Here is a 26,338-nt window from a genome sequence, read left to right as displayed (position 1 = left end):
CCTTCCCCACTTCCCAATCTGCCTTAATGATGCTGAAAACTGGAACTCTGCAAACCACATTTGTGATTTGCCAGGTGGTTTCCTATAAGACTCTGCCAAGAGGGAGCATTTAAAGATGGACTGAAACCCTGGAGAAGGAAAAAGATACTAGTGCCTTCCTGTCTATTCTTTGGGCTTCATAAGAGCATTACCCCAACAAAGAGTTCTTCACCCCCACAACAGGAGATCCTCCCTATTGTATAAGGGAATCCAGTTTATAGTTTTCCCAAGACTTGTGGAACTATCTTCATCATACCCCAGTGAAAGACACAAAGACCAGTCAATACCCATTCCTCAGGGGTCTGGGTCTCAAACCCATGGGACCCCTCTTTTGAGCTCAGACACCAGCACCAGCCAGGTAGTGCTTTCTCCTCAAAGGTCTGAGTTTTGGTTCTACAGGATCCTTTCTCCTAAGTCTCTAGGTTTTCCCTTTGATCTCTAAGCCATTGGGGCTGGTAGATGCTTCCTGAAGCGTCTCTCTCCACGATACTTAGTTTTTATTTTTATCTTTTCTGTTACCTACTGAACAACTTTATACACAGTTAATGATTCTGTTAGAATATCTCTGTTCAAACAAGTGGTGTGATTTCTGCCCCGACAGGATCCTGATTTAAAAAAAAAAAGTCTCATTATATAGAATATAATATTGTTACAGTAAGTTCTGCTAAAATTCAATGCTACCTATATTCACAAGCAAAGAAAAACAAAGTGTCAATTAAAAATACCTAGTTTAAATTAAAGAGTGTATCTTGCTATCGCTACAAAATCTTTTGCAATCATTCCTTTAAAGAAAATACGGGATGCCTTTTTCTATTTCACATAATATATCTACTGTTATAGAATTACATGATATAAAGACATTAACAATGGCTCTCTTTCTGTCTTTCCAAATTTTCTACAATAAACATATTACTTAATACATAAAATACAGCAAGTGCAATTTTAAAAATAATTCTAACATATTCAGATTAAATATCCAGTATCATCTACAAAAAACAATACTTGTTTGTTAGCCTAAATATTTAAGAGTGAAGGGGGGTTTAATCCGATTTAGTGACTACTCTATCCTACCCAACTTTTTAAATGTCACATACTTTCATCTCACCCCCACCTTCATTTACACATAAAATGTTCACTCCCACTCTTACCTATACCTACAAATCCCTACCTGCCTACCCATTTTCTCATTCCCAGACACACATATCCAGTTCTTCTCCACCAATTCATATACTTCCTATTTTCCATCTAGCCATGTTCTAGATATACAGATAGTATAACACAAGATACAGAGGTAGTACATACAAGAGAGGTATGGCAAACAAGCGTTTGTCAGTGGGTTTGAGTTAAAGAGTTCCAGCTCTATACCTATTTGGACAGTGTTGCTGGGGAGGCCATTTCTGGTTTGGGGAAGACTATGGAAAAGTAGACTAGATTTATTGTGTCTTTAAGTAATCCAGGTTTCTCCCCCACCACCACCATCAAAAAATAGTCATTCTTTTCTCCTTTTCCTTATATCAAACTCAATGCTTGCTCCCAGTTACAAAAAAAAAAAAAAAATGATGACAAACAATGGTTTTCTACCCACACATTTAAGAATAGGAACTCTCTGCTTTATAGACAGACTATACAGAATATTACAGAAATGAAAGATGTATATAAGGATACTAAATAACCCAACTCAGACACCACAAAGTACTAATTAAATGCTAAATGTATAGCTATATACACAAAAAATTTTGATCCTAGAATATTATGCACAGGAATTATAACACAGTGTTACAAATTATCAAATAACTTATGGTTCTTTTCTTTCATCATCCCTTCCAATTCTATAATAATTTCTACCAAGAACAAGTTAGATATACATTATTCCTAACCCAATGTCACATACAAGCTTAAACCTAAACATAAATACTCAAAGAGGTTTAAAATTTCAATGACTTTAGTATAGGATTATTTCAGCATATCCCACAACTAAAATATCTTTAAGGAAGTCTAATCAGTAGAAGATCAAAGTCTGCAAAATAGCCCGATGTAACCATATCCAAAGTTTTAAATATTCAAAATAAAAAAAGGGTAAAATGACTCTTCCCATCATACTGGGCAGTAATCACTATTAAGTCAATTAGTTCCACAGCAGCTTTGGAAATTAAATGATCATAGCCTTTTTTTTTTTTTTTAAAGGTTCTTTTCAGAGCTATATAGGTGTCCCTTGTTAGTTAGGGACAGAGGACACATGGACTCTAGCAAAGTAGAAAAGCAATCTCTCCATCTATTTCCACATTAAGCTAGAGATGCATTCTCAGGGAAAGAAGTGCCATAATGGCCCAGAGTAAAGCTTTTCTACTGAGGACAAAGGATAACCAGCCACGACCTGCTGAAAGTTCACGTATTTAAATATGCAAATTCATTTTTCTTCTATGTCATTCTAGAATTGCTTTCAAGCAATAGGATTCCTTGACTTCGCATTCATGGCTCTAACAACTTTCTATTCCTCCTCTCTCTCCTTCTGCCCTCCAAAACTGGGCAATCCCAACTCTCTTCATCACTTACTCTGTTCCAGCCATGTTGACTTCCTCATTGTTCCTCCAACACGTTAGGCAAGTTTCCTGCCTTATCAGTTCCTGGATTCCCTCTGCCTGGAATGCTCACATTCCACATACACAAAATGAAAGAATCCATCACTCTTTCAGGTTTTCAAATGTCACCATTTCAATAAAGCTTTCCTTGGCTAAAATAACACACACCCCTGTATTTCCCATTCCCCTTCTCTATTTTATTTTTCACCTTAGCCCTCATCACTGTCACTAACATACTTCTTGTGCTACTTTGGCACCACACATACTAACAGATATTTCTTGTTTATTAATTGTCCCTTCACTAGAATGTAGCTCCATGATTACAGGATTTTTATCTGTTCTGTTCACTGCTAGAGTCCTAGCATTTAGAAGACTGCCTGACAACATATTCGGTGCTCAGTGTGCTGAATGAATAAATGATACACCTAGCTCCAACAGTTACTTGTTCAGTAGGTACTGCCATCCACACTCCATGTTCAAGTCTCAAAGACTCCAATTAACAGATTAGATTTAGGTTATTTTTTCAAACTGTGCTCTGGGAACTGTATCAATCCCTCAGGGGCAACTGTGAAGGTAGAACATGAAACCCTAATAAGCAAACAGAAAAGTCCTGTATCTGTTTTATTCACAGGATTTCACGTAAGATTTAATCTGTAGAAGAGATTTAGCAACTTCAAAAAAATCTAAGGCTACTGAGTTGTATACAACTTAGTTCCTACTTTTTAAGCTTTACTTATTTAGTGTAAATGAGGATAATCTAGGTATCATGTTTACATCATAATTCAGAAAGAGATAAAAACTAGCACCAAGTCTTATTTAATCTGCTACAAAAGCAATCAAAATTTACTGTGTATTTTCTAATTAAAACAAGTAGAAAGGATATTTTTTAAAAGAAATTAAGTATAAAAATCTTGTTATTCCATACACAAGAACATATGTAAATTCGCTAAGTGGAAATTAAAATCCAAATCCCATTACCACAAATATCTCTGCAGGCAGAAACATCTCCCAACCCATCAAATAGCACTGTCTGACAAAACAAACAATATTTTATTACAAACCTCACCTTGAAATTCATTCTAGTATGACCTGACCAGTGTAACATTTAGAACATTACATGTTCCAATAAGGAAAAAAGAACACTCACCTTAATGAAGTTACAGATGGACAAGCCTGTCCATACAAACCCATCTGGCCACAAAGAGAATCTGAAAAGTAAAGAAAAGTTAGTTATCAGAAGCTCCAAAGTAAATTAAACTATAAATAAGATTCATTTCTGATTAAAACACTCTGAAAACAAATAGAAGGCCAAAAGATTCACCACTATCTGAACAAATACCTATATGAATCAAAACTGCTATTAAACAATAGATGGAATTATAATGAAGACAGACAGACCAGGAAGCATAAGAGAAACAGACACAGTATAACTGTAACATCCAAAGGAGCTGAAAATTCATAAAATTTAACAAATTGTTATGCTTGTTATACAGAGAGAGTGTCCAAACTATTTAGTGGAATCCTACTGATTCCAGAGAAGTGCCTAAAGGAGACCAAAGAGCTGAGTATGCAGGTTCCCATCCTCACATAACTGTCCCCCACCCCATCTACTCTTCAATCAAAACAGTGCTATCTTCATTGGTTTTCTATACCAGAATTCACTAAGACTTCATGTGAAGAACAGTTCCATTGCTTAAAAGAAAGTTAAAAATAGCATTCAAATGGAAAGAGTTTTGAATAAGAAGCTCTGGGTTCAAATTCAACTACGACACTATGAGACCTTGAATTTATGTAACCTCACTGAACCTCAGATTCTTCATCTGTAACCTGGGGATAAATACTGCCTATATAATTTTATTTACTCATCAGGGACAAATTACAGGTTATTAGAATTAAATAAATCAATGAACAAATGTAGAATTGTCTATTAGTACTACTACCTGGCACAAGGATGATCCACAAATGTCTACAGGTAACATGAATGAGAGAAGTTGGAATGGGCATAAGCATATACATATGCATATACTGCACAAATGCTAGAGATTATGTGCAACTAAAGAAAACATGTTCACACTGTAGGGGATGGATCAGCTGCTAGTCCAGTTCCAGCCACCTGCTGCTAAGCAGGATTGCAAGCCCAATATTCGAAGAACTAATTTTTCAGGAGAAGCAAGATATCCAAAATTCTACTTGAAATCTCCTGATTTTTCTTTTCTAAATACTAGAATTTCTTTTCTAAATATGAAAAAAACTTCAGATTCTGCCCCAAGTTTATAACCCTTAATCTAGAGGCTGAATGAATTCCCAGCATCTAATCGTTCCTGCAGGCACTGGAGGGAGACAAGGCACTTCTATCTCTGCTAGAATGACAGAATAGATAACTTAATCAACATGTCACTGAAAATTACAAACACTGGATAAAATCTTTTAAAAATCTTTATAAATTAATCAATAATCCTGAAGGAAAATAACATCCAATCAAGGCCAAAAACTAAATATAACAGAGAAACTAAGGAAGTATGCAGGGTACTGAAACCAGCTTTCATTCACCTTCAAGGCATTCTGCCAAACCCTATGAATTCCAGTTTGCACTCAGAAGGCAAAGGCAGCTCAAGGTACAAGAGGCAAAGTCCAGGTGTTACCCAAGAGATAGCAAGGAAAATGGTTTCTAAACCTTGGCACTGAGTGCCAACAAGGGGTTGGGGGACTATGATTGTAGTAAAACAGTATCTCCTCTGATATTCATAACCATAAACTGACTCTCACCTAGATTATGGTTTTAAAAGCTTCATACTTAAAATTTGGTTTAGGGTAGTCCCAGAATGGTAGTATTCCCCACCCATCCTTGAGAAAAGCAAATGCAAATCCTGGGCAATGTGCCTTTGATAAAGGCCTAGAAGAATTCTCACAGATGAGGTACCAAAATAAATTCACAGGGCGCCTGGGTGGCTCAGTCGGTTAAGGGTCTGCCTTCGGCTCAGGTCAAGATCCCGGGATCCTGGGAATGAGCCCCACATTGGACTCCCTGCTCGCAGGGAGCCTCCTTCTCCCTCTCCTTCCTGCTTGTGCTCTCTCTAGCATGTGCACTCTCGCTAATAAAATCTTTAAAAAAATAAATTTTAAAAACAAAAATGAAGATGAATCAGTAAATAAACAAATAAATACACAATTTAAAAAATCACAAAACCCAGAAGGAGGGAGGGAAAAAAAAAAAAAATCACAAAACCCAGAAGGAGGGAGGGAAAAAAAAATCACAAAACCCAGAAGGAAACAAGCACTCAGAGTAAGATAGAGCTGAAACATCAGTTTGCAGAATCAGAACCTCAAAGATTTCCAGATATGGTAATTACTAGACACTTTACTGTTTTACTTTATGGATGATTTAACTACTCCTGTTTCAATTAACTGCATGAATCTCAACTCTGTATCACTAACAGGGATCAATCTCCTAATCTAAAATATCTAAACATAAATATTTAACAACATTCCACCCTGGAAAACCCAAATTTGTCATTTCAAAACAAAACTCATCATTATTCTTTAATGTATTTCCTATCATAAAATGACACAGTCCTTTCTTTGCCTTTGTTAAAACAGAACACTTCTTTCCAATTCTTGATTTCTATGAGAAATTACTTCTCTAAACACTCCTAGGCTCTTAGGCCACTCCTCACCAAAGAGGTAAGTAACTCTGCTACTGGGTAGAGCTAACTCAGGACTACATCAGGACTCTACAGGCAGTGATGTGGATGCACCTGCTCTGTTGACCCTAACAAATCTACATATCAGGTAGGCTGTCCTATGGTCTAGACTGGATAGGTGGAGATTAGAGAATCTGGAGAGTGAGCCAGCCCATTTCATTTTTATTCTAAATCACATTCTAAAACATTCTACAGTATCAGCTTTAGCAAAAACAAAGGTTAACTCCTCCAAAAGTTACCATATGACCCAGCAACTCAACCCTACACACGTGTGTGTATAATTCTCTTGGGGACAGACAGACGGACATACACACGCACAGGTACATGTGTGTGCATGCCCAAGTGAATTTAAAACGTATGTTCACAAAAACTTGCACATAAATGTTCAGAGCAGTATTATTTATAATGGCCAAAAAGTGGAAAAACAGCGAATGTTCAACTTATGCATGGATACATGAAATGTGGCATATCTACACAATATCCATAATATACAATATTATTATTCAGCCATAAAAAGGAATGAAGTCCTGTTACATGCTACAACATGGATGAACCTTGAGAGCCTCATGCTAAGTCAAAGAAGTCAGACACAAAAGACCATATGTTTGGAAAGTAGACTAGTAGTGACCAAAAGACGGAGGGACGGGGAGTGACTTCTACCAGGTTTTAACTGGAATGATGAAAGTGTTCTGGCACTAGATAGCAGAGACGGTTGTACAAACTTGTGAATAAAAACCCTTAGTATAGGGGCACCTGGGTGGCTCAGTCAACTGAGCATCCAACTCTCGGTTTCAGTTCAGTCATGATCTCAGTGTCGTGGGATCAAGCCCCACGCTGGGCTCCACGCTCAGCACAGAGTCTGCTTGTCCCTCTCCCTCCACTGTTCCCCCAACTTGTGCTCAGTCTCTCTCCTCTCTCAAATAAAGGAAAATCTTTTTTTTTAAAAAAAGCTTTTATTCACTTATCTGTCAGAGAGAGAAAGTGAGAGCGCGAGCGAGCACAAGCAGGGGGAATGACAGGAAGAGGAAGAAGCAGGCTCCCTGCTGAGCAAGGAGCCCAATATGGGACTCTATCCCAGGACCCTAGGACCATGACCCGAGCCGAAGGAGACACCCAACCAACTGAGCCACCCAGGCATCCCTAAATAAAAATCTTTTAAAAATAAATAAATAAATAGAACACCCTTCAGTATAAAACCAAATTATATGCCTTAAAATGGTAAACTTTACAGTATGTGAATTTGTATCTCAATAAAAAACTAATTTTAAAAGTAGTAATATTTTTTCATCTGTTGGTTCTTGTTAAATTCCTCTGTTCAGAACTTTGGCAAGGGAAAAGGATCTTATATTCTGAGTCCCCCAAAACATCAAAACCTTAGGACTCCCAATTAGTTACCATTTACTACCAACTCTAGCTCCCAGATATCTTTCTAATCTGCTTTAGCCTCAATGCCTTAGTTTCCGTTTTCTCCATTTTTAATCTAGATTACTGTTCCTAAGTAGTGAACCCCAGGCTAGTTAACTGAAAGAACAAACATCTGCCAATCTTCTCCCTACCCAGCAAATGACCAGCAACATGGAAATCTCACAAAAGAAGGCTAAAGTTCACAGTTCAGTCAGGAAAGTCTCAGTGTCCTCTGAATTAAAAACTCACATTTCTGAAGCCAACTACAGCTGAATAATTATATTAACTCATTCAACTATATCCATAATTTATACAGTTTGAGTTGGTGCCAAAAGCACCTTGTAGAATTTTCTCCAAATCCTTTAAAAACCAACATATAAGAAAGTTTGTGTAAAATGGCACAACCAGAATATGGGTAGTAAAAAACAGTCATTCACTGATGAGTATGCTCCAGTAGAAGCAAGTTTACTATATACTATATACCATCACCAACACAAGAGTATGGAATTCCTTTTAATATAAGCTGTCTTCGAGTGTATATTAAACACTAATGAGTTAAAGGGGCAACTGGCTGGCTCAGTCAGTAGAGCGTGCGACTCTTGATCTCAGGGCTGTGAGTTTGAGCCCCATAGTGAGCACAGAGATTACTTTAAAAATTTTTAATAAAATAAAATAAACTGAGTTATAAACTATTTACATTTAGGAAGCAGATGTTTAACAGACTAACAGTAATATAATAATGCATTATTTGGGAGCAGGAGGTGAAAGAGGACAAAGTATTCTGAAAAAGCTCTCAAGCAATTCTTATTCTCATTCTCTTCTCTCCCACCAACACAGGAATATAATGCTTTATAGTTTACAAAGAACTTACAACACTCATGACCTTGAGTCAAGACCTAGACTGGAATCCCAATTACGACCTTAGGTACACTGTTAACTTCTCTAAGGCTTAATTTCCTCCTCCCCACAAAAGAGAAGATTCATGCTTCAGTTATAGTGACCATAGCTTGAATGAAAGCATCAGCATAACATCAAAGAAAAGAACTACAAGTTTGTTGAAAAATAAATGCTACAGAACTGACGTAATAAACTACTCCTTTTTTTTTTAAACTTCTGAACTTAGACCTGTCTTTCAAAAGACTTGAAAGTATAAAATTCACTAGCATCCACGAAGGAACAACCCCTTTGACTCATGTTACTTAACTGAGCATTGTGACTTGTTATACCATTAGTCACAGGTAATTATTAAAGCAGTCAAAGAAATAACCTGTCTTAATCAGCATGAACAGAAGAAATGTGCCAGAGGAAGGAGTAAGGGGAAAAGAATCCTGCTGAGTGAGTAGCAATCAGCTGCTCATCTCACCTCCACCAGCTACACCTAAAGGCAGTGGCACAGCTTGAGCTAACAAGTGAGATCTCAGAGTCTTAAGCTCTCAGAACGCAATTAAAGTCATGTGAGAATGATCAATTCACCACGGGAGAACTAAAGGAAGACGAGAGGCCAAACTTAACCTTGGAGAACTCTAACAGATAATTAAGAGAAGAGGAACTAGGGGACACCTAGGTAGCTCAATTGGTTGAGCGTCTGCCTTCGGCTTGGGTCATGATCCCTGGGGTCCTGGGATGGAGTCCCATGAAGGGCTCAGAAGCCTGTTTCTCCCTCTGCCTGCTTCTCCCCTTGCCTGTGCTCTCTCGCGCGCAGACTCGCTGTTTCTGTCAAATAAATAAATAAAAATCTTAAAAAAAAAAAAAAAAAGAGAGAGAGAGAGAAGAGGAACTAGTTTAAAATAAAAGTAACTTGAGAAAGTTGTACTGGAGATGGCTGCAAGTGATTTAATGCACAGAAAGGCAACATGTCGATTAAGATGGACACACATTGAAAAGAGAATATTGGCTTTTTATTAGAAGATCATCAATAGTATAGAGGGTGGGTTTTGTGTCCTAGTGAAAGCAAAAAATAGACTGCAAAGGGTTAAGAATTAGGGGAGGGAAAGAGAGGTTTAGCGACAAATTGTATGAAATGAAAATAAATGGGAAGTGCAATAGGTCAAGCAGTCAGAGAGGAACAGATTAAGTCAGAGAAGGTGAAGAATATGTTAGAACGCTCATCACACTGTTTTCTTCTTCACAGCTCTTGTCACCAACTGATACGACTTCTGTTTACTATTTTACTGTTTCCCCCACTGGAATGCAGATAAAAGTTTGTTTAATTCTGTTACATCCCCAAAACCTGGTGCATAGTTAGCTGTCATGTTTGTTCAATATATGAATAAACCAGGTTCCTCAAGAGCTGGAAAAAGAGAGTATACTTCAAGTAAGCACAAGATCTGACTGAAAACTCATCAGACCTTTTAAATATAGTCTTAGTTTGTATCCATCAAATACTTCTCCCCACTTCAAGGTAAATAATTTAGGACCAATATGTGGTTAGAAGAGCAAGTTAAGGGGGTGCCTGGGTGGCTCAGTCGTTAACCATTTGCCTTCGACTCAGGGCGTGATGCCAGAGTCCTGGGATCGAGCCCCACATCGGGCTCCTCCGCTGGGAGCCTGTTTCTTCCTCTCCCACTTCTCCTGCCTGTGTTCCCTCTCTCTCTGGCTGTCTCTCTATCTGTTAAATAAATGGGTAAAATCTTAAAAAAAAAAAAAAAAAGAGCAACTTAAGAATCCAGAATATATGAAGAACTCTTAAAACTCAATCATAAAAAGATAACCCAATTTAAAAGTGGCAAAGATTTGGAGATATAGCTCATGGGCAGAGCATTTGACTGCAAAAAACAGGCGAAGATAAAAGTTACTAAGATCTACAAATGTCCAACACGCACATGAAAAGATTAGTCATCAGGGAAATGCAAATCAAAACCACAATGAGATACCACTTCATACCCACCAGGATAACTATAATTAAAAAAAAATAGACAATAACAAGTGTTGCAAAGGTGTGGAGAAACTGAAACTTATATATTGCTAGTGGAAATGTAAAATAGTGCAGCCACTTCAGAAAACAGTTGAGCAGTTTACTAAAAAGTTAAACAGAGAGTCACCTTATGACACAGCCACTCCACTCCTAGGGTATATACCGAAGAAATGAAAACATTCATTCACAGAAAAATCTTCATAGCAGCATTAAATCATAATAGCAAAAAAGTTAAAACAATCCAAATGCCCGCCAGCTGATGAATGGATAAATAAAATGTGCTATATCCATACAGTGAAATAGTAGTTAGCAATAAAAAAGGAACGATACATGCTACAACATGATCCTTGAAAACACGCTAAGTGAAAGAAGCCTCCAAATGTCCAAAACAGGCAAATTTATATTAGTTGTTAGACTGTGGATCAACACGTACATTAAATTAGATTAGTTTCTTAGGGTTTGAGGAGTGGGGGAGTAAAGGGGACTGACTGGGTATGGGGTTTCTCTCAGAGAGAGGAAAATGTTCTAAAATTAGACTGCAGTGATGGTTACACAACCCTGTGAATACATTAAAAAACATTGAATTTCACACTTTAAATAGGTGAACTGTATATGAATTCTATCTCAATAAAGCTTTAAAAAAAAAAAAGAGCAAGTTTAGAACTACAAATGTTCGTTCTTGTTAAATTCTTTCTTCCCTCACTAGTGCCACAGGAGCCACCCCACCCCCAAACTGGAACAGGAAAAGGAGAGTAAAAGTAATGATTTCACCAGAAAGCAACACTACTACAGCAGTATTTTCAAATCTATAACCCCCTGAACCATTAGTGGTTCAGGAAAGTTTGTTTTCTGGTGAGTTCCACTATTTCCAAACCATACCATCTATTAATTAAACATGTTTAATGAAGATACACTTATGGTTCATAAAAAGACGTTTTATACATAATTCTACAGAAAAATATTCTAGTATCTACAAATCAACTACTTAGGTTTTACCTCTCTCCTAAAACAAAACCAAGGCCAGGTCTTGTTATTCTCTAATAATGGAAGATGAAAAATGCATGCCAAGCAACAACCGGCTTTAGATTTTTAAGACTGTTTTAAGACTGAAGAGTCTGAACTAACTGCCTCTTTCCCCTCCATAGTTTAGGTCTGGTGTCAGTCAAACAGGTGGTAAATGTGGGGGCAGAGGAGCTTTTTGGCCAAACATCACAAAACTATAGCTTCTTCCAAACCCCAAACCTTACTTCCTGCAATTTATGTAAACAGATCACAGGCCACCCTCTTCAAACCAAATCATAACCCAAGCAAATAACACAGGATTCTATTTCTGGGTCTGTCATTAACCCACTGGATAATCCTGAAGCTTTAGTCTCTCTACTTTGCTCAATAACTTAACCACAATTTCCGGTCCCAAAATCATATTTTAATGTGATCTAATAAAGAACTTTTTCCCAATTTATAGATTTGTTTTTATGGAAAATCTGACAAAAATATATGAAATTAAATCATATTATGTTTAAATCACTTCTATTGAATGTACATGAAATACAAAAAATTCCAAAGACTGTTCACTCTAAAAATGTTGAACTCTTCTATTTTAAAATTTTAAAGGTAGTCACTAAACAGAGAATAAGCTTTCAGAGGGCTGAAGGGTTTTGAGGCTTTAAATTTAAACTCAGTTATATTTAGAAAGCCAAGATGCCACCTCTCTGGATCCTGTATCTTTATCTTGGGCATTTGATTCATGTGCTTCGCCTGGTGTAATTCAAAGCAAGAGATCCTACCATATCCCTGAAAAGTGAACTGAACATATCAGAATGTACTGATTACCAAAAGAATGTCATGCTGTATTGAAACCGAAAAGATGGGAAGCCACAGTCTCCCACTGCTAGAGCTGTTGAACAAAATAAAAAATTACCTCTCTGGTCTCCAAAGCCAGTCTACAAACCACTGCCAACTTTATAAGAACCAATTCTATCCCATTCCTGAAAACCCTGACTCAAGAGTCTAGGGTGAAACCTAGGAAATCTGTTAAATCAAAGTATCTCAGGTGATTCTGATGCACAGCTTAAATCAGGAACTATTGGTTTAGGACAAGAATAGCAAAAGATAGTTTCATATCATTTACCAATTATACTCAATAGGCAATAGCTACCTGAAGTGCTACACTGAGGAGGTCATGTCTAAAAACAACCAGTAATTAGTAGTTTGCCATGGACAAAGTGATGGGGAAGTGGCCACATGCAAACCATGTTATCTGTCATCTGTGATTCAGACTACTGAATGGGCTTTTTTTAAGGAGGCTCCTGGGGGTAAGAGAAAAAAGAGACTTAGATCTGAATTATCTACTTTTAACTGGCAAAAGCTGTGGCTAACTCTGGGCGTAGGAGGCAGCAAGAATATGCCGATTGGCATACATACCAATACTCTCCATAAGTACTTATAAAGCTTCTCTCTCTCTCCCTAATAGATAAAAATCTTTAAAAAAAAAAAAAAAAGAGCACCTGGGTGGCTCAGTCAGTTAGGTGTCTACCTTTAGCTCAGGTCATGATCCCAGGGTTCTGGGATCAAGTCCCTGGCTCCCTGCTCAGCAGGGAGTCTGCTTATACCTCTCTCCCTCATTTGCTCACTCTCTGATAGATAACAAACCTTTAAAAAAAAAAAAAGCTTCCCAGTTATTACACAGAAAAGACAAGGCTTCTGCTCTCAAAATGTCAATAATCTTGTTTGAAAAATGAAAATTCTGCACAATTATATGAATTTGGTTAAAAAAAAAAAAGAAGGTGGTTGTGCTTTGAGTTCCACGTTAGGTAAAGAAAGGTGGGAGCTAGTGGGAAGACTGAGTACCAAGCAAAAACAGTATAGTTTAGATTGATTCAAGAAGGAATCAGCTGGGGGTTCCTCATCAATACATGACTAAAGTAATGGGCTAAGATTCCCATGGCAGGGGGCGCCTGGGTGGCACAGCGGTTAAGCGTCTGCCTTCGGCTCAGGGCGTGATCCCGGCGTGATGGGATCGAGCCCCACATCAGGCTCTTCTGCTATGAGCCTGCTTCTTCCTCTCCCACACCCCCTGCTTGTGTTCCCTCTCTCGCTGCCTGTCTCTATCTCTGTCAAATAAATAAAATCTTTAAAAAAAAAAAAAAAAAGATTCCCATGGCAGCATTTTCCGGGGCGGGGGGGGGGGAGGGACAAACGGGGGGGAGGCTACATAATCAAGACATGACACACTGGAAGGCAAATAATCTGCTTTGTATTGTTTTGTATGCATCTGTCTCTAGCACTGGATTGCTAGCTCTTAGTGGGCCAGGTACATGTCAAACTAACCTTTGTGGGGGGCGGGGGTGCCTGGATGGCTCACTGGTTAAGCATCTGCCTTCTGCTCAGGTCATTATCCCAGGGTCCAGGGATCAAGCCCTGCATGGGGCTCCCTGCTCAGGAGGGAGTCTGCTTGTCCCTCTCCCTCTGCTCCTCCTCCCTGGTTATTCTCTCTGTCTCTCAAATAAATAAATTTTTAAAAACTTTTAAAAATTAAATAAATGAAATACTTAAGCAAAACACACACACAAGACAGCTGAGGCACATGTGGCAAATAGCTTAATGATGATCAAATCTGTGATGGGTATATGGGCATTCATTATATTTTATCTTCTTTTGCAAATACTCAGCAATGCACTTGTGGACTTTCCTGTTACTTGGTCAAGTCCAGCACTGTACAATTAATTCTTTTTCTTTTCTTTCTCAGACTTCAGGAAGCTTAAGAATGACTAGTACTTCTGAAGAAAACAGCCTAGACTCAATCAGAAGAAAACCGGCATTCATTTGTTAGCTCTACTAATAGGAAATCTCTCTGAATCTACTCAAAGAACTTCTTGTAAATTAATATGAGAACTGAATATGAGCCAAGAGAGTGACTCAGCTGCTAAAAAGAAACAAAATACAATCTTAAACTTCATTAAGAGAATAGTACCCTGATCAAGGAGGGTAGCAGTCCATGCACTCTTTACTAGTTAGTTCACAACGGGAGTATTGTGCTGTTTTGAGCATCATATCTTAAGAACACTTACAAGCTAGAATGCTTGCAGGGAAAGGTATTAGACTAGTGAGGAGTTTAGAAGCCAAATGTCAAGGGCAGAATGTCTGAAAAAAGTGGGTGTGTTTAGTGTGGAGAAGAAAACACTTCCCAGCCTTCCTTGTCACCTCAACCACAGAGACCCCCAGTGTAATATTTTCCAGAGGATTTCAAGAGTCATTAGTAAGCATTCCATTGTCAGATAAGTTTGAGATAAACATTTTTTTTCTCAAACAGACTTAACAAGTGTTCAATATCCTCAAGTGTTTTATGATTCTTCAGGAAGGATGTTCAGTATTTCCCAAAAGGAACCATTTATTCATTCATTCAACAAAAATTCACCAAGCTCCAATTATTTGCCAAACATTCCTCCAAGTGCTTGGGATACAATGAACATTTTTAATATTCTGCAGGATACTTTGTGAAATAGACAACCTGGACCTCTTGCTACTCCTGTCACTTGCACGGTGTTCTCGTATCTCTCGGGTTATTATGCTGTCAGCCTAAAAGGTCCATCACTAATCTTAATTCAAACATTATCTCCTCCACAAAGCTTCTCTGATCACAAGCAAAAACTTGCTTTTCAACAAGCTGAAGACCCTTTTTCTGTATCAGTTCTCTGTGAACAGACCATGCCTCTTAATTACCTTCAGATCTCTCATAATGCCCAGGACAGTGTCTTACACACACAGGTGTTCAAGAAATATTTGCTGAATGAACAATCACTGAAACACTCGAAGGATTATCTTGTTAACACAAACTAGGTCTCTACTGTTCCAGAGACGACAAAGAAAGAGATGAAGTTAAAGGAAATCTTACCTTAATTAGAGCTAAGAACAGTCTACCTGACAGGTATCAGTAACTACAGGTGTTCTAAGAGTAGCCAAATAAGTATTTATCAAGTGCTTTAGTAGGAAATCTCACTGGCCTGAATGACTAACTCTTTAAAATTTAGGAACTACTGTATTTCTGACCATATTAGACAAAAGGAAACTTCTGATACAATCTATTTGTATCAATATTAAAATTCTAGGGGCACCTGGGTAGCTCAGTCAATTAAGCATCAGACTCTTAGTTTCAGCTCAGGTCATGATCTCGCAGGCATCATGGGATTGAGCCCCAAGTCAGCTTCCAGTCGGCTCCCCACTCAATGTAGAGTCTGCTTCAGATTCTTTCTCCCTCCCGCTCTACCCCTCCTGAACATGTGCTAGAGCTAAGAAATAAAATCTTTCAAAAAAAATTCTTAAACTTAAACATGAAATATCCTTTCATTTACAACTATAGTAAATATATAATAGTGCCTGTTAATGTCATTTACAGTGCTAAATACAGAGAATAAATAACAAAAAGACACTGTCTCTATCCTAAGAGTCAATACAAGGTTGCTCCCAAAGCAAATCTGAATGCCTCGGTCATTTACCTCAATAAGAAACGCTCCTCCGATGAGGCAATTCTTTAGATAAATGATTTTGAATATTTTGCAAGCAGAGAAATATTAAGCCATTAGCTCCTCTTAAAGCCATCTAGTGACACCATTAAATACATTAAGTTCTTCAAAAAACAAAGCTAGCCACTCTGCCTTTTTAATTAAAAACTACGAAACAAAAAAAAAACCCTAGAAAACAGAAGAGATTCCAGGATACCTCCATATGCCAAGGATTATCTCTGCAGTGTCTCTCCCAAACTAAAAGCTGCAGTCTTTGCTGGCAAGGGCCCTATCTTTTACTTGCGTCCCCGGCATTTAGTACAGTGCCCAGGACACAGCAGATGGTGAATAAATGAGCAAACAAGTGAGAGAAATTAATGAGTCCAACGTCCCTGGATGAAAACAGTACCTTAAAAAAACACTAACAAATGGTTTTTACTAGAAACCTGCCAATGATATGTTAGCATACAAGTAGATCGTAAGTCTAGTTTTCATTATAAACTGGAGTGCTATTTTCAGGTTACTTATTGTTAAGTGATTACTGTAAGTAAACCTAAGGTCTTTGTTGTCTAGGGAACTAAAATTAATTCCTTAATCAGCAGAGCTAAATGACCAAATTCTAATGCAAAGAAAAATCCAAAACACTTATTACACACACAACTTGACTGATAGATTATAATGAAATAATTTATTATCAAACTGATTTATTAACGTAACTGCCTAGAAAGCAAAATACTTTGATAGCACCAAGTATTTTTTTTTTTTTTGAAGATTTTATTTACTTATTTGTCAGAGAGAGAGCAAGCGAGCGAGCACAAGCAGGGGGAACGGCAGGCAGAGGGAAAAGCAGGCCCTCCACTGAGCAAGGAGCTCCGTGCAGGACTGGATCCCAGGACCCTGGGATAATGACCTGAGCCAAAGGCAGACACTTAACCTACTGAGCCACCCAGGTGTCCCAACACCAAGTGCTTAAACTACTCTTCAAAAGTGTTATGATTCACATTTTTCTAAATTCTCTAAATTCTCATTCTAAATTCTCATACGTTTCGTTTTTCTGATTATAAAAATGGTATAAGCTCACTGTAGAGAACTCAGAAAACATAAATGGGTTCAAAGGAGAAAATAAAGACAACCCGTTGTGATACTTTCTTTCACAGGCTTTTTTTCCTATGCAGTTATAACTTCTTTATGTACTATCACTCTTCCTACCCACTGGGCAAGAGACAATAGTCTCCCGCTATGCCAGTAACCCTAGCTCCCTCAGTAAATTCATGTTCCAGGTACATTTTCTTAATGTCTACATGTTATAGATATATACTTCCATAAGATAAGACCAAATCTGATATTTTGTAATTCTTAAAAGTATCCCTTCTGATTCTGTCTCCTCCTTGCCTCCAGAATTCTACAAAGACAGAGCAGACTCGAGTAAAAATACATCCAATGAATGGAAATGGACCCAAATTTAACAAGGGAAGAAGTTGTTCTCAATAGTTTTATGTCCCTTAGTCTGATATTATCACAAGTTCTGTTCCAAGTAGCCCAGGTCCTTTGAGGTCCATAACCTTTAATTTCCACCTCAAAAATCTAAAGTATGTTCTTCATAAAAACTTTGTCAGTCTTCTATAAAGAGTATAAGACCAGAAACAGAATGCACAATCTTGGGTCCTGTCTCTGCTCTAATGAACAACTTGAGTAACACTAAGTCTTAGCTTGTATCTCATTTTCTCCATTTGTCAGTAGGCATACCGCTTGCCCTACCTCTAATACTGGGCTGTTGGGGGGGTTCCAAAATTCAACAGATCAGAGAAAATGCTTTTCAAAAAGTATTTTTTTTTTTTAAAGATTTTATTTATTCGACAGAGATAGAGACAGCCAGTGAGAGAGGGAACACAAGCAGGGGGAGTGGGAGAGGAAGAAGCAGGCTCCTAGCGGAGGAGCCTGATGTGGGGCTCGATCCCATAACGCCGGGATCACGCCCTGAGCCGAAGGCAGACGCTTAACCGCTGTGCCACCCAGGCGCCCCCAAAAAGTATTATTCAAATATAAGATGGATGTTTTCCCAAAACATACATCCCCTATAATAAACAATATAATAAACAATATAAAACATGACTTCCCCACATGTGCAAAATGCCTTTTCTGATGGTGATTACTATGTATATTCGCGGTGGGACAATACCATCAAGACCTCCTTACACAGGGTAGACAGGTAAAGCATGTTACAGATTCGCAGACCCAACCACACTAGCAGAAACTGATGCCATGTATTATTCATCTCCTGCTATGACAGTCAACCTGCTCCTGACTACAGCATATCTGACTGTCAGAAACGTTAGTCATTTTTAACAATTTAATAAGCACCCATGTACCCACCAACCAAAATCCATCATCTTAACAGTAACTTATTTTTACCATATCGCACTCCTCTCTCAGTCCCACTCCTCTATAAGCAAACAATTTGAAATTATTAGCAAGTTCTAACCCCTTCATCCATTCCCCTCACAAACCTGTGTTCAACATACAGTAAGGACAGGTCTCTACCTTAAGAAAAATTCCAATCCCAACTTCTGAGATCTCTAATAAGGTAACATCAGCACTATATCAATCAGATCCATCTTATTTCCTTGATACCACTACATCACTGGGCAGGATGCTATCCACTAGGTGAATTCAGTTACAGCTTTTAGCTTTGTACTCCAGGAGAAAAGTTTAGCTGAAAGTTCACTGGGCAGTCTCCCTCAAATACAGGATCATCCTGGAATAACGGATCAACTGTTCAGTGACCCTCTCCCATATGTGACCCAACTCTTCATGACTGTCTCTACATGTGAAGATAATGAAAAAATAGCCAATGCTTTGCTACAGTTTGTACATTTCTGTCCCCCCTAAAATCCACATGTTGAAATCCTATCCCTCAAAAATGATGGTATTAGGAAGTGGGTCTCTGGGAGGTGCTTAGATCATGAGGGTAGAGCCTTCATGAATGGGATTGGTGTCCTATAAAAGAGGCTCCAGAAGGATCCCTTGCACCTTGCCCATGTTAAGGTGCCAGCTACGAACCAGGAACGGGGCCTTCACCAAAAGGCAACAATGCTGGTGCCTTCACCTTAGACTTTCCAGCCTCCAGAATTGTGAGCAATACGTTTCTGTTACTTAAAAGCCACCTCTCTGTGGTATTTTGCTATAGCAGCCCAAATGGACTAAGACAGCTAACATGCAAAGTTTAGAGACTCTAAAAACTCCCACGCAAGAGTTTTCCCCACCCCTAAACTATTAGCATTCAACTCAGAAGAGAGTCCTCTAAGATGTTCTGACAACAGTTCCTCTTACTGCATTCCATGAGCGTGAGTCCATTACAGACTACTTCACCCCCTGACAATGAGAAATAAGTCAGGGCCGTGTCAACATAGGTCTGATTATACCAAAACGAAATCACTTCAGATTTATGCTAAAATCTTAAAGCAACAAGAGTGGTTTAGTAACTGTAAGAATCTATGGTTATTAAATGTGTCAAAGTAAGAGTTCTTGCTGAATATGGTCCTAATTAAATCATATTCTTATTTATCCTATATTTTATCTTGTTACATACAAAGTTTGACACCATATAGGAGTCTCATTTGCTTTGTTTCAGTTGCTTTGTCTCAATTCTATAAGAAAGTAATAACCATTCTGAAGGACATCACATTCTCAAGTTATCAGTTGATATGTCAGAGAAGCTGAAGGTACCTAACTCCAAAAGGTTACTTAAAATAAGTAGAATACCATTGTTATAAATATAAATACAACATCTGGTTCCATATAACAAAGCTATTTCCATATCCCAACAGATGGCCCACAGTAATAATGCTTTGCTGATCTGGTTATAACAAATTCTATTAAATCCAAAATCCTGTATAGCAGATGCCTTTTCCAATTTCAGTATAAGTCAATCTCTTTAACCAAAACACTGTGCTTTGGTTCTTGTTATTTGTGCACTAAAATCCAATTATGCCAATTAAGATGATCAAATTTTTTGACAGTTATAAAATGCCACTGTGGTGTTCTCTGATTTTCAAGTGAAGGAGGGTACAGTATCTCTATCTAGGACTGAAACACTAACTGTTGAAAATGGAAAACAAAAATTCAGTTATGGGAAGGCTGAGGAGAAGTAAAAGTGAGCTCTGGCTGTCTCAAGCCAAGGTTTCTGAACAGCGGCAATGTGGACAGCTCAGTGACTAACAAAGCCAACAGCGAAGAGCACCGAAAATAATGCAATTTCTGAGTTGAAAGGCTATTAGGAAGGACAAAAAGTGTACCTGAAAGCATAAACATGTATCTCTGTACACTAAGGTATCAGGTTCACAGTTTTAAAAAATGTGGACACAATGTCAACTTTAATTTTGCTGTTTGCTTCCCCAACACACTCAAAATCCAATCTTCATATTCTCATCGTGCCCTTACATGAAATATTACCTTCTATTAACTCATAACACAGTAAGCAGTACAATGTAGTGATTAACAGCCACTGAGTTCTGAAAATAGACTGCAGGCGTTCAAATCCTGCCTCTTTCCATCCCTAGCTATACCACCTCAGGCAAGCTACTTAATCTCTCTGTGCCTGTTTCCTCTCTGTGCCTGTAAAATTGATAAAAATAAAATCTAACTTTTAGAGTTATGAGGATTATATGCATAATAAATGTAAAGTACTCAGAATACTTTTGAACCCACAGTAAGGCTTCAGAAAATGGCACTATCATCATCATATAAATACCCACTGATGTTCTGAAGAAAAGGCAGGAATATGAAATGACTTACCTAAATCACAAAGCAAACAAGTGACAGATCTGGTTAAAAAAATAAATAAATACACATACACACACATACACACTTCTTCAATTTAAGTCCTGAATATTAAACATTTAAAATTAAATTTAATTTAATTTAAATTAAATTAAATTAAAATTACTAGTTCACTAAGTAAGGAGATTTCTCAGCCCCTCTAATTATCCAGAAATTCACACAGGAATCCTTTAAGAACAGCAGCAGAGTACTAGAATTAGCAATGAACATGGACTAAGACGATCCAATAGCTCCATTACTGATTTGGATGTACAATCTTGGGTAAGTCACCTAATCTAAACTTCAAATTGCTCATCTTAAAAAATGCTTTGCCCACATCACAGGACTGCTGTGATATGAAATGAGTTGATGTATGAGAAAATTTATGTAAACCATAAACACTACATGAATGTTCAAGGGCCATGACTTACTCATTTTTATATCCCCAGTGCCTAGCAGAATGCACAGCAAAGGTTACAATCTAAAAGAAAAGCCATGGGAGGAGTCAAACTGGCAGGGTGAGGACTAAGATGAAGAAAGGGAAAGGTTTTTACAAGAATAAGAAACCCAAATGTCCAACTAATGAATGGATAAATAAAAGGTAGTATAGCCATACAACGGAATGTTCTTTAGCAATAGAAAGGAATGAGATACTGATACAAACCTCAAGATAGGTAACCCTTGCAATATTATGCTTAGTGAAAGAACCCAGACATAAAAGACCATATGCTGTATGATTCCATTTATATGAAATGTCCAGAACAAGGTGCAGACTTTCTTTTTTGGGATGATGAAATGACTAAAGATGATTGCGGTGATGGATGCACAACTTAGTATATTAAAACTGTTGAACTAAATACTTTAAACAAGTGAACTATATAGTATGTGAATTATACCTCAAAAAAACTTTTAAAAAAGAATAAGAAAAAAAGTTTGTGAGAACCGTTAAAGCATAAAATCACTGATTTTAAAATACATTTGTTTCTTTGTTAAAGAAAAAAAGTGAGTTTTCTGATATCTGAGTAGCTCTGACATGAAGACAAGAGACTGGTGAAAGAATCATGAGAAAATACTTAAAATTTTACCACACCCGAGTGCCTGGATGGTGCATTCACTTAAGAATCTGACTCTTGGTTTCAGCGCAGGCCATAATCTCAGGTTGGGAGATGGAGCCCTGCATCCGTCTCCCCACTGACCACAGAGTCTGCTTGAGACTTTCTCTCCCTCCCCCCTAAAATAAATCAATCTAAATAAATAAATAAATAAATAACCACACCAGACCATAATGTCTCTACAAATCCTTTTGTGGAAAACAAATCTGACATCTATTCTTATCCTTCCTTTCAAAATTCTAAGGTTAAAAATTGCTTCCCAGTCCTAGTTCAACAGTCTTTTCATCATGATGATTGTTTCTAACTCCCAGGCTACCTTTGATACAACCACAGTACTTCTCCTAACCTTGGCTTCTATAGCACTCATGTCCTTCCTCGTTCTTCTCAGAATGTTTACCTCTTAGTTTATAATGTCACCCAAAATTCCAAACCTCAAAGCTCTTTCACCATCATACTGCTAACTTTCCATCACTCATCTACTCACCTGTTTTTTACTACCGTCTACACAGCCCTGGTCAGTGAACGATCTGTATTTTCATCTCTATTAATCCTTCAACAATGTACTAAGATACTTCAAACTTACTCTGGTCAATTCTTCATTGTCTTCACTAAGGCTGGGAAGCAGTAGTGTGGCTCAACCGAAGTAATTCCTATGCTATTTCTATGTGGCTTTGCAATGTGGGGTACATTTTTTTCTTCTGAATAGATCTGTTTTTCTAATTGCTTTGCTTAAACTGGTCTTCATTTCCAGAGTCAAACCATCAAGGAGAAAAGGCCATCAGGACTGGCAGGAAACTAGCGTGCTATTGAAAAACTGATTGTACCCCATCTAATGCTGCCCATAGCCAATCTTAGCTCATTTTCCTTCACAGTGATACTTTCCTAATTTCCTATTATCAGTCATCCTCCCAGGACTCTAGGCTTTTATCTTTTAATGCTTTATTTGTTTTCTTCCCTTTGTGCACAATCCTCACTAAGTTCAAATTAATTTTTACTCACACATTATCTTCTTACATATCCTATGCTTCTTCCTGAGGACAGTATAATTTAATGATTAAATGCAAAAGCTCAAAGATGAGACTGCCTGGATTCAAATCCTGGCTCTTCAGCTTACTCTCTACGGGGTTTAGGGCAAATTACTTTCTGTAGCTCAGTTTCTTCGTAGGAAAAGTAAGACCTTTGAGAAGATTTTGAGATAAACAACATGTAAAGAGTTTAGAACAATGGCTGGCATACAGGAAACAATAAATGTTAGCTATTATTTTATTCCCATAGTCATTAGCTTATGTCAGACTCTCATTCCTAAAATTCTCCGAGACCCTTCTAGTCACTCTGCTCACTCTAGAACACTCAGATAATACAAAACCTTCCTCAGGAACAATACGCATTACCTTACCCCCCGTCTTCAGAACCCAATATGGTACCCCCTCAAACTAACCCTTACATCCTTGAAAGGTCCTCCACCTACACCTACTCACCAACTGTGAACTCATTTATTACTATTCACCAATACAGATTGTCTGTGCAGGTCAACCTACTTGCTATATCTTTTTATTTATTTATTTTAAAAGATTTTATTTGTCAGAGAGAGAGAGTACAAGCAGGGGGAACAGGGGACAGAGGGAGAAGCAGGCTCCCTACTGAACAAGGAACCCAATGTGGGACTCAATCCCTGGACTCTGGGATCATGACCTGTGCTGAAGACAGACGCTTAACCAACTGAGCCACCCAGGCGTCCCTAGAAAATGCTGGAGTTTAGATATATTAATTAACATTTTCATTTCCTGCAGCTAGTAACTAGTAGAATTAGTACTTGAACTCTGATCTGCCTGACTTGAGACCCTATGTTTTTATCAGTTCTGTATTGCCTAAAAAATATGCTTCAGAATACATCAGAAAAACAGTCTCTATTTTCCACTGCCCCACACAAACTAAGCATGATGAAAGCAGACAGAATCTGTATTCAAATATCTTTATTTTGCATAGAAGAATATACTAAGAATTGTACCACATAGAAAGAAAGTATGTATATATATACTCAGAGCACACAATGCAAAAAACAAATCAAGAAAAAGTGAGCATGCTAGCCAAGTTGGAATCCAAAAAGTGACTTCAAAATATTGATTTTTTTTTATTTCACCCAAACTAATGAACCAAAAAGAGCCAAAAGAAACATGTCCTGACCCCATCCAATAAATACCTCATAAAAGCATGAAAAGTCCCCAGCATCACAAAAACTAATAAGATTCACCTCAACTCCAAGAGACACAAAAAGAAAACAAAAATCTTCAGGTTTATAATAAAAACAAACAAAAAACTTAAAAAATTCAATCACATCCATATATGCCACCCTAACAGAAAAATAAGGGTGTTACTGCTTTCCTATAAATATTTGCTATGGTCTAGGAGGAATAAGGCTTCTCTCACTGCTACTGTAGCCTGCACCCTGTTAAGGGAGCAATCTGTGGTCACCCAAGAGCGAAACACAGGAAGCTGGAAACCTTAACCTGGAACAGACATTAAGGAAAGAAACTACCCAAAACACGTTTCAAAACCAGTTTCAAAAAAACAGAGTAGCGCAAAGATACTCAATAGAAAAAGAGGAAAAGCGAAATGAAAGAGCTCCCACGAAATATGTGACCCAGTGAAACTATCCAGTACCACGTTCCAAGTAAGGAGCCATGCATTTGATACTTCCATAATATGCACTCGTTTCACCAGGAAGCAAAAGAGAAGGAAAAAATAAAGGTCAGGGAAAGACAAAAAAGATGCCCACCAAACGCTAACTCCCGGGCCAGCCCAATTCAGCTCACTCGGGAATCCAACTAGAAGCAACAGAGACGTGAACCGCACAACACAGAAAAGAAAAAGCTTTGCCAAACAAACACACAAAAAGTAGAACGGAGAAGCGCAAACTACACACCTCAGTGCTTCAGCAGCTAGAGCACACTCTTGGATTAAGCAATAGAGAAAAGAACGAGAACAGCTAAAAGCCGAGGAGGTAAGATGTCTATGAAACTAAGCCCTGCAATCCCTGCTGGTCTCAATTTCAGAGAATACAACTCTTGCTTCTCTCGGCTTAACCAACATTCGGCCTCAGCAAAGCAAACTGACCCTAACACCTTCCACGCCACGGGAGGAAATCACAGAGGAAAAACCACGGCGTAAACCTCCCTCCTCACCAGCTGCAAAAAATGGAGGGGGGAGGGGGGAGACACCCTACCACGTGGGCAGGATGCAACACACACAGGACAGCAACACGTCCGCATGGAACGGCTGCCTCTGCCCCCATGCCGGCAGAGGACTCGGCGTCACGATGGGTGGGAACGGAGGCCCCTCGCACGGGCCTCACCCCGAAGGGCACCCCTGAGGCGCGAGGTACTGCCCGCCTCGCCGGCCGAAAAACACCCCAAGCTCGCAGGGAAGAAGCTGCATCGTGCCCCGGCAGGGGGCCAGCCCAAGCCAAGGGGCAGATCACAGAGAGGAGGAGACGGCCGCTGTCCTCGGACTCGGCGCCCCCGGGAACCCCGTCTGGCTCCCCCGGGCCCCGCCTGGGGGAGGGGCGGGAGGCGCGGAGCCGCCGCTTCCCGGCTGAGGGGCAGCAGCAGCTGAGGAGAAGCGCCGCGGGGGAGGGAGGAACCTAGCCCTCGCCGCCCGCCAGGCCCCAGCCCGGACCTGGGCCCCCCGCCCCGCCCGCCGCCCACCCCGCAGCGCGGCCGCGGCCGAGAAGGGAGAGGGCGTCTCGCGGAGGGCAGCCCCTGCCTCCGTCCCGGGAGATGCCCCAGCCCCGCCTCCTCGCCTGCCGCCTCGGCCCCGCCGCCGCGGCGGCGGGCACTCACCTCAGGCTGCGCAGGCCGGGACGGCTCGGCCGAGCCCCCGGCCGCTGCGTGCGTCTCCGCCCCCCGGGAAAGGTCCCAACGGCGCCTGGTGCGAGCGGCCGAGGCCCCGAGCAGCGCCGAGAGCGGCGGCGGCAGCGGGAGCAGCCAACATCCGGGGCCGCGCACCCGGAACTACTTCCCGGCCCGCTCCCCTCCCGCCCCCGCCCCCGCCGTCGCCCCCGCCTCCCGCGACGTCGCTGCGCCACCGGCACGGCGTCGGCGTCGTCCCCTCCCCTCCGCGGTCAGGGATGCGGCGACGCGCGCGGGATCCCTCCGCTGGGACAAGTAGTGCCCTGGGACGCCGGGATATCTGCCCCAGCGCAGGCGGTAGTTTGGTCTTCCGAGCGATTTGGGGTCCCTGCGCCTCAGAGTGGCGGCTAGGAAGTGGGGGC

At 39.6% G+C, this 26,338-nt stretch overlaps 1 protein-coding gene across 4 annotated transcripts in view; it reads right to left on the bottom strand.

The window, feature by feature from the left end:
- The window catches only part of FOXJ3 (forkhead box J3), a 144,432-nt gene extending 118,340 nt beyond the window's left edge, over positions 1-26,092 (bottom strand). For 3 of the 4 annotated variants that reach the window (XM_044383921.3, XM_044383923.3, XM_026498355.4), the window contains exons 1-2: positions 25,908-26,087; positions 3,766-3,826 (exon numbers count right to left, since the gene is read on the bottom strand). In XM_044383921.3, coding sequence (XP_044239856.1) covers positions 3,766-3,809 — 44 coding nt within the window. In that variant the 5' untranslated portion in view covers positions 3,810-3,826; positions 25,908-26,087. Of the gene's footprint in view, positions 1-3,765; positions 3,827-25,907 lie in introns of all 4 variants that reach the window. The other variant, XM_026498354.4, reaches the window with a different exon arrangement.
- Between the last annotated feature and the right edge of the window lie 246 nt (positions 26,093-26,338).

The sequence above is a fragment of the Ursus arctos genome, unplaced genomic scaffold, assembly GCF_023065955.2.
Source record: "Ursus arctos isolate Adak ecotype North America unplaced genomic scaffold, UrsArc2.0 scaffold_12, whole genome shotgun sequence".
Taxonomy (NCBI): Eukaryota; Metazoa; Chordata; class Mammalia; order Carnivora; family Ursidae; genus Ursus; species Ursus arctos.
Note: the sequence above shows the minus strand (reverse complement) of the source record. Positions and strands in the feature narration are given on the sequence as shown.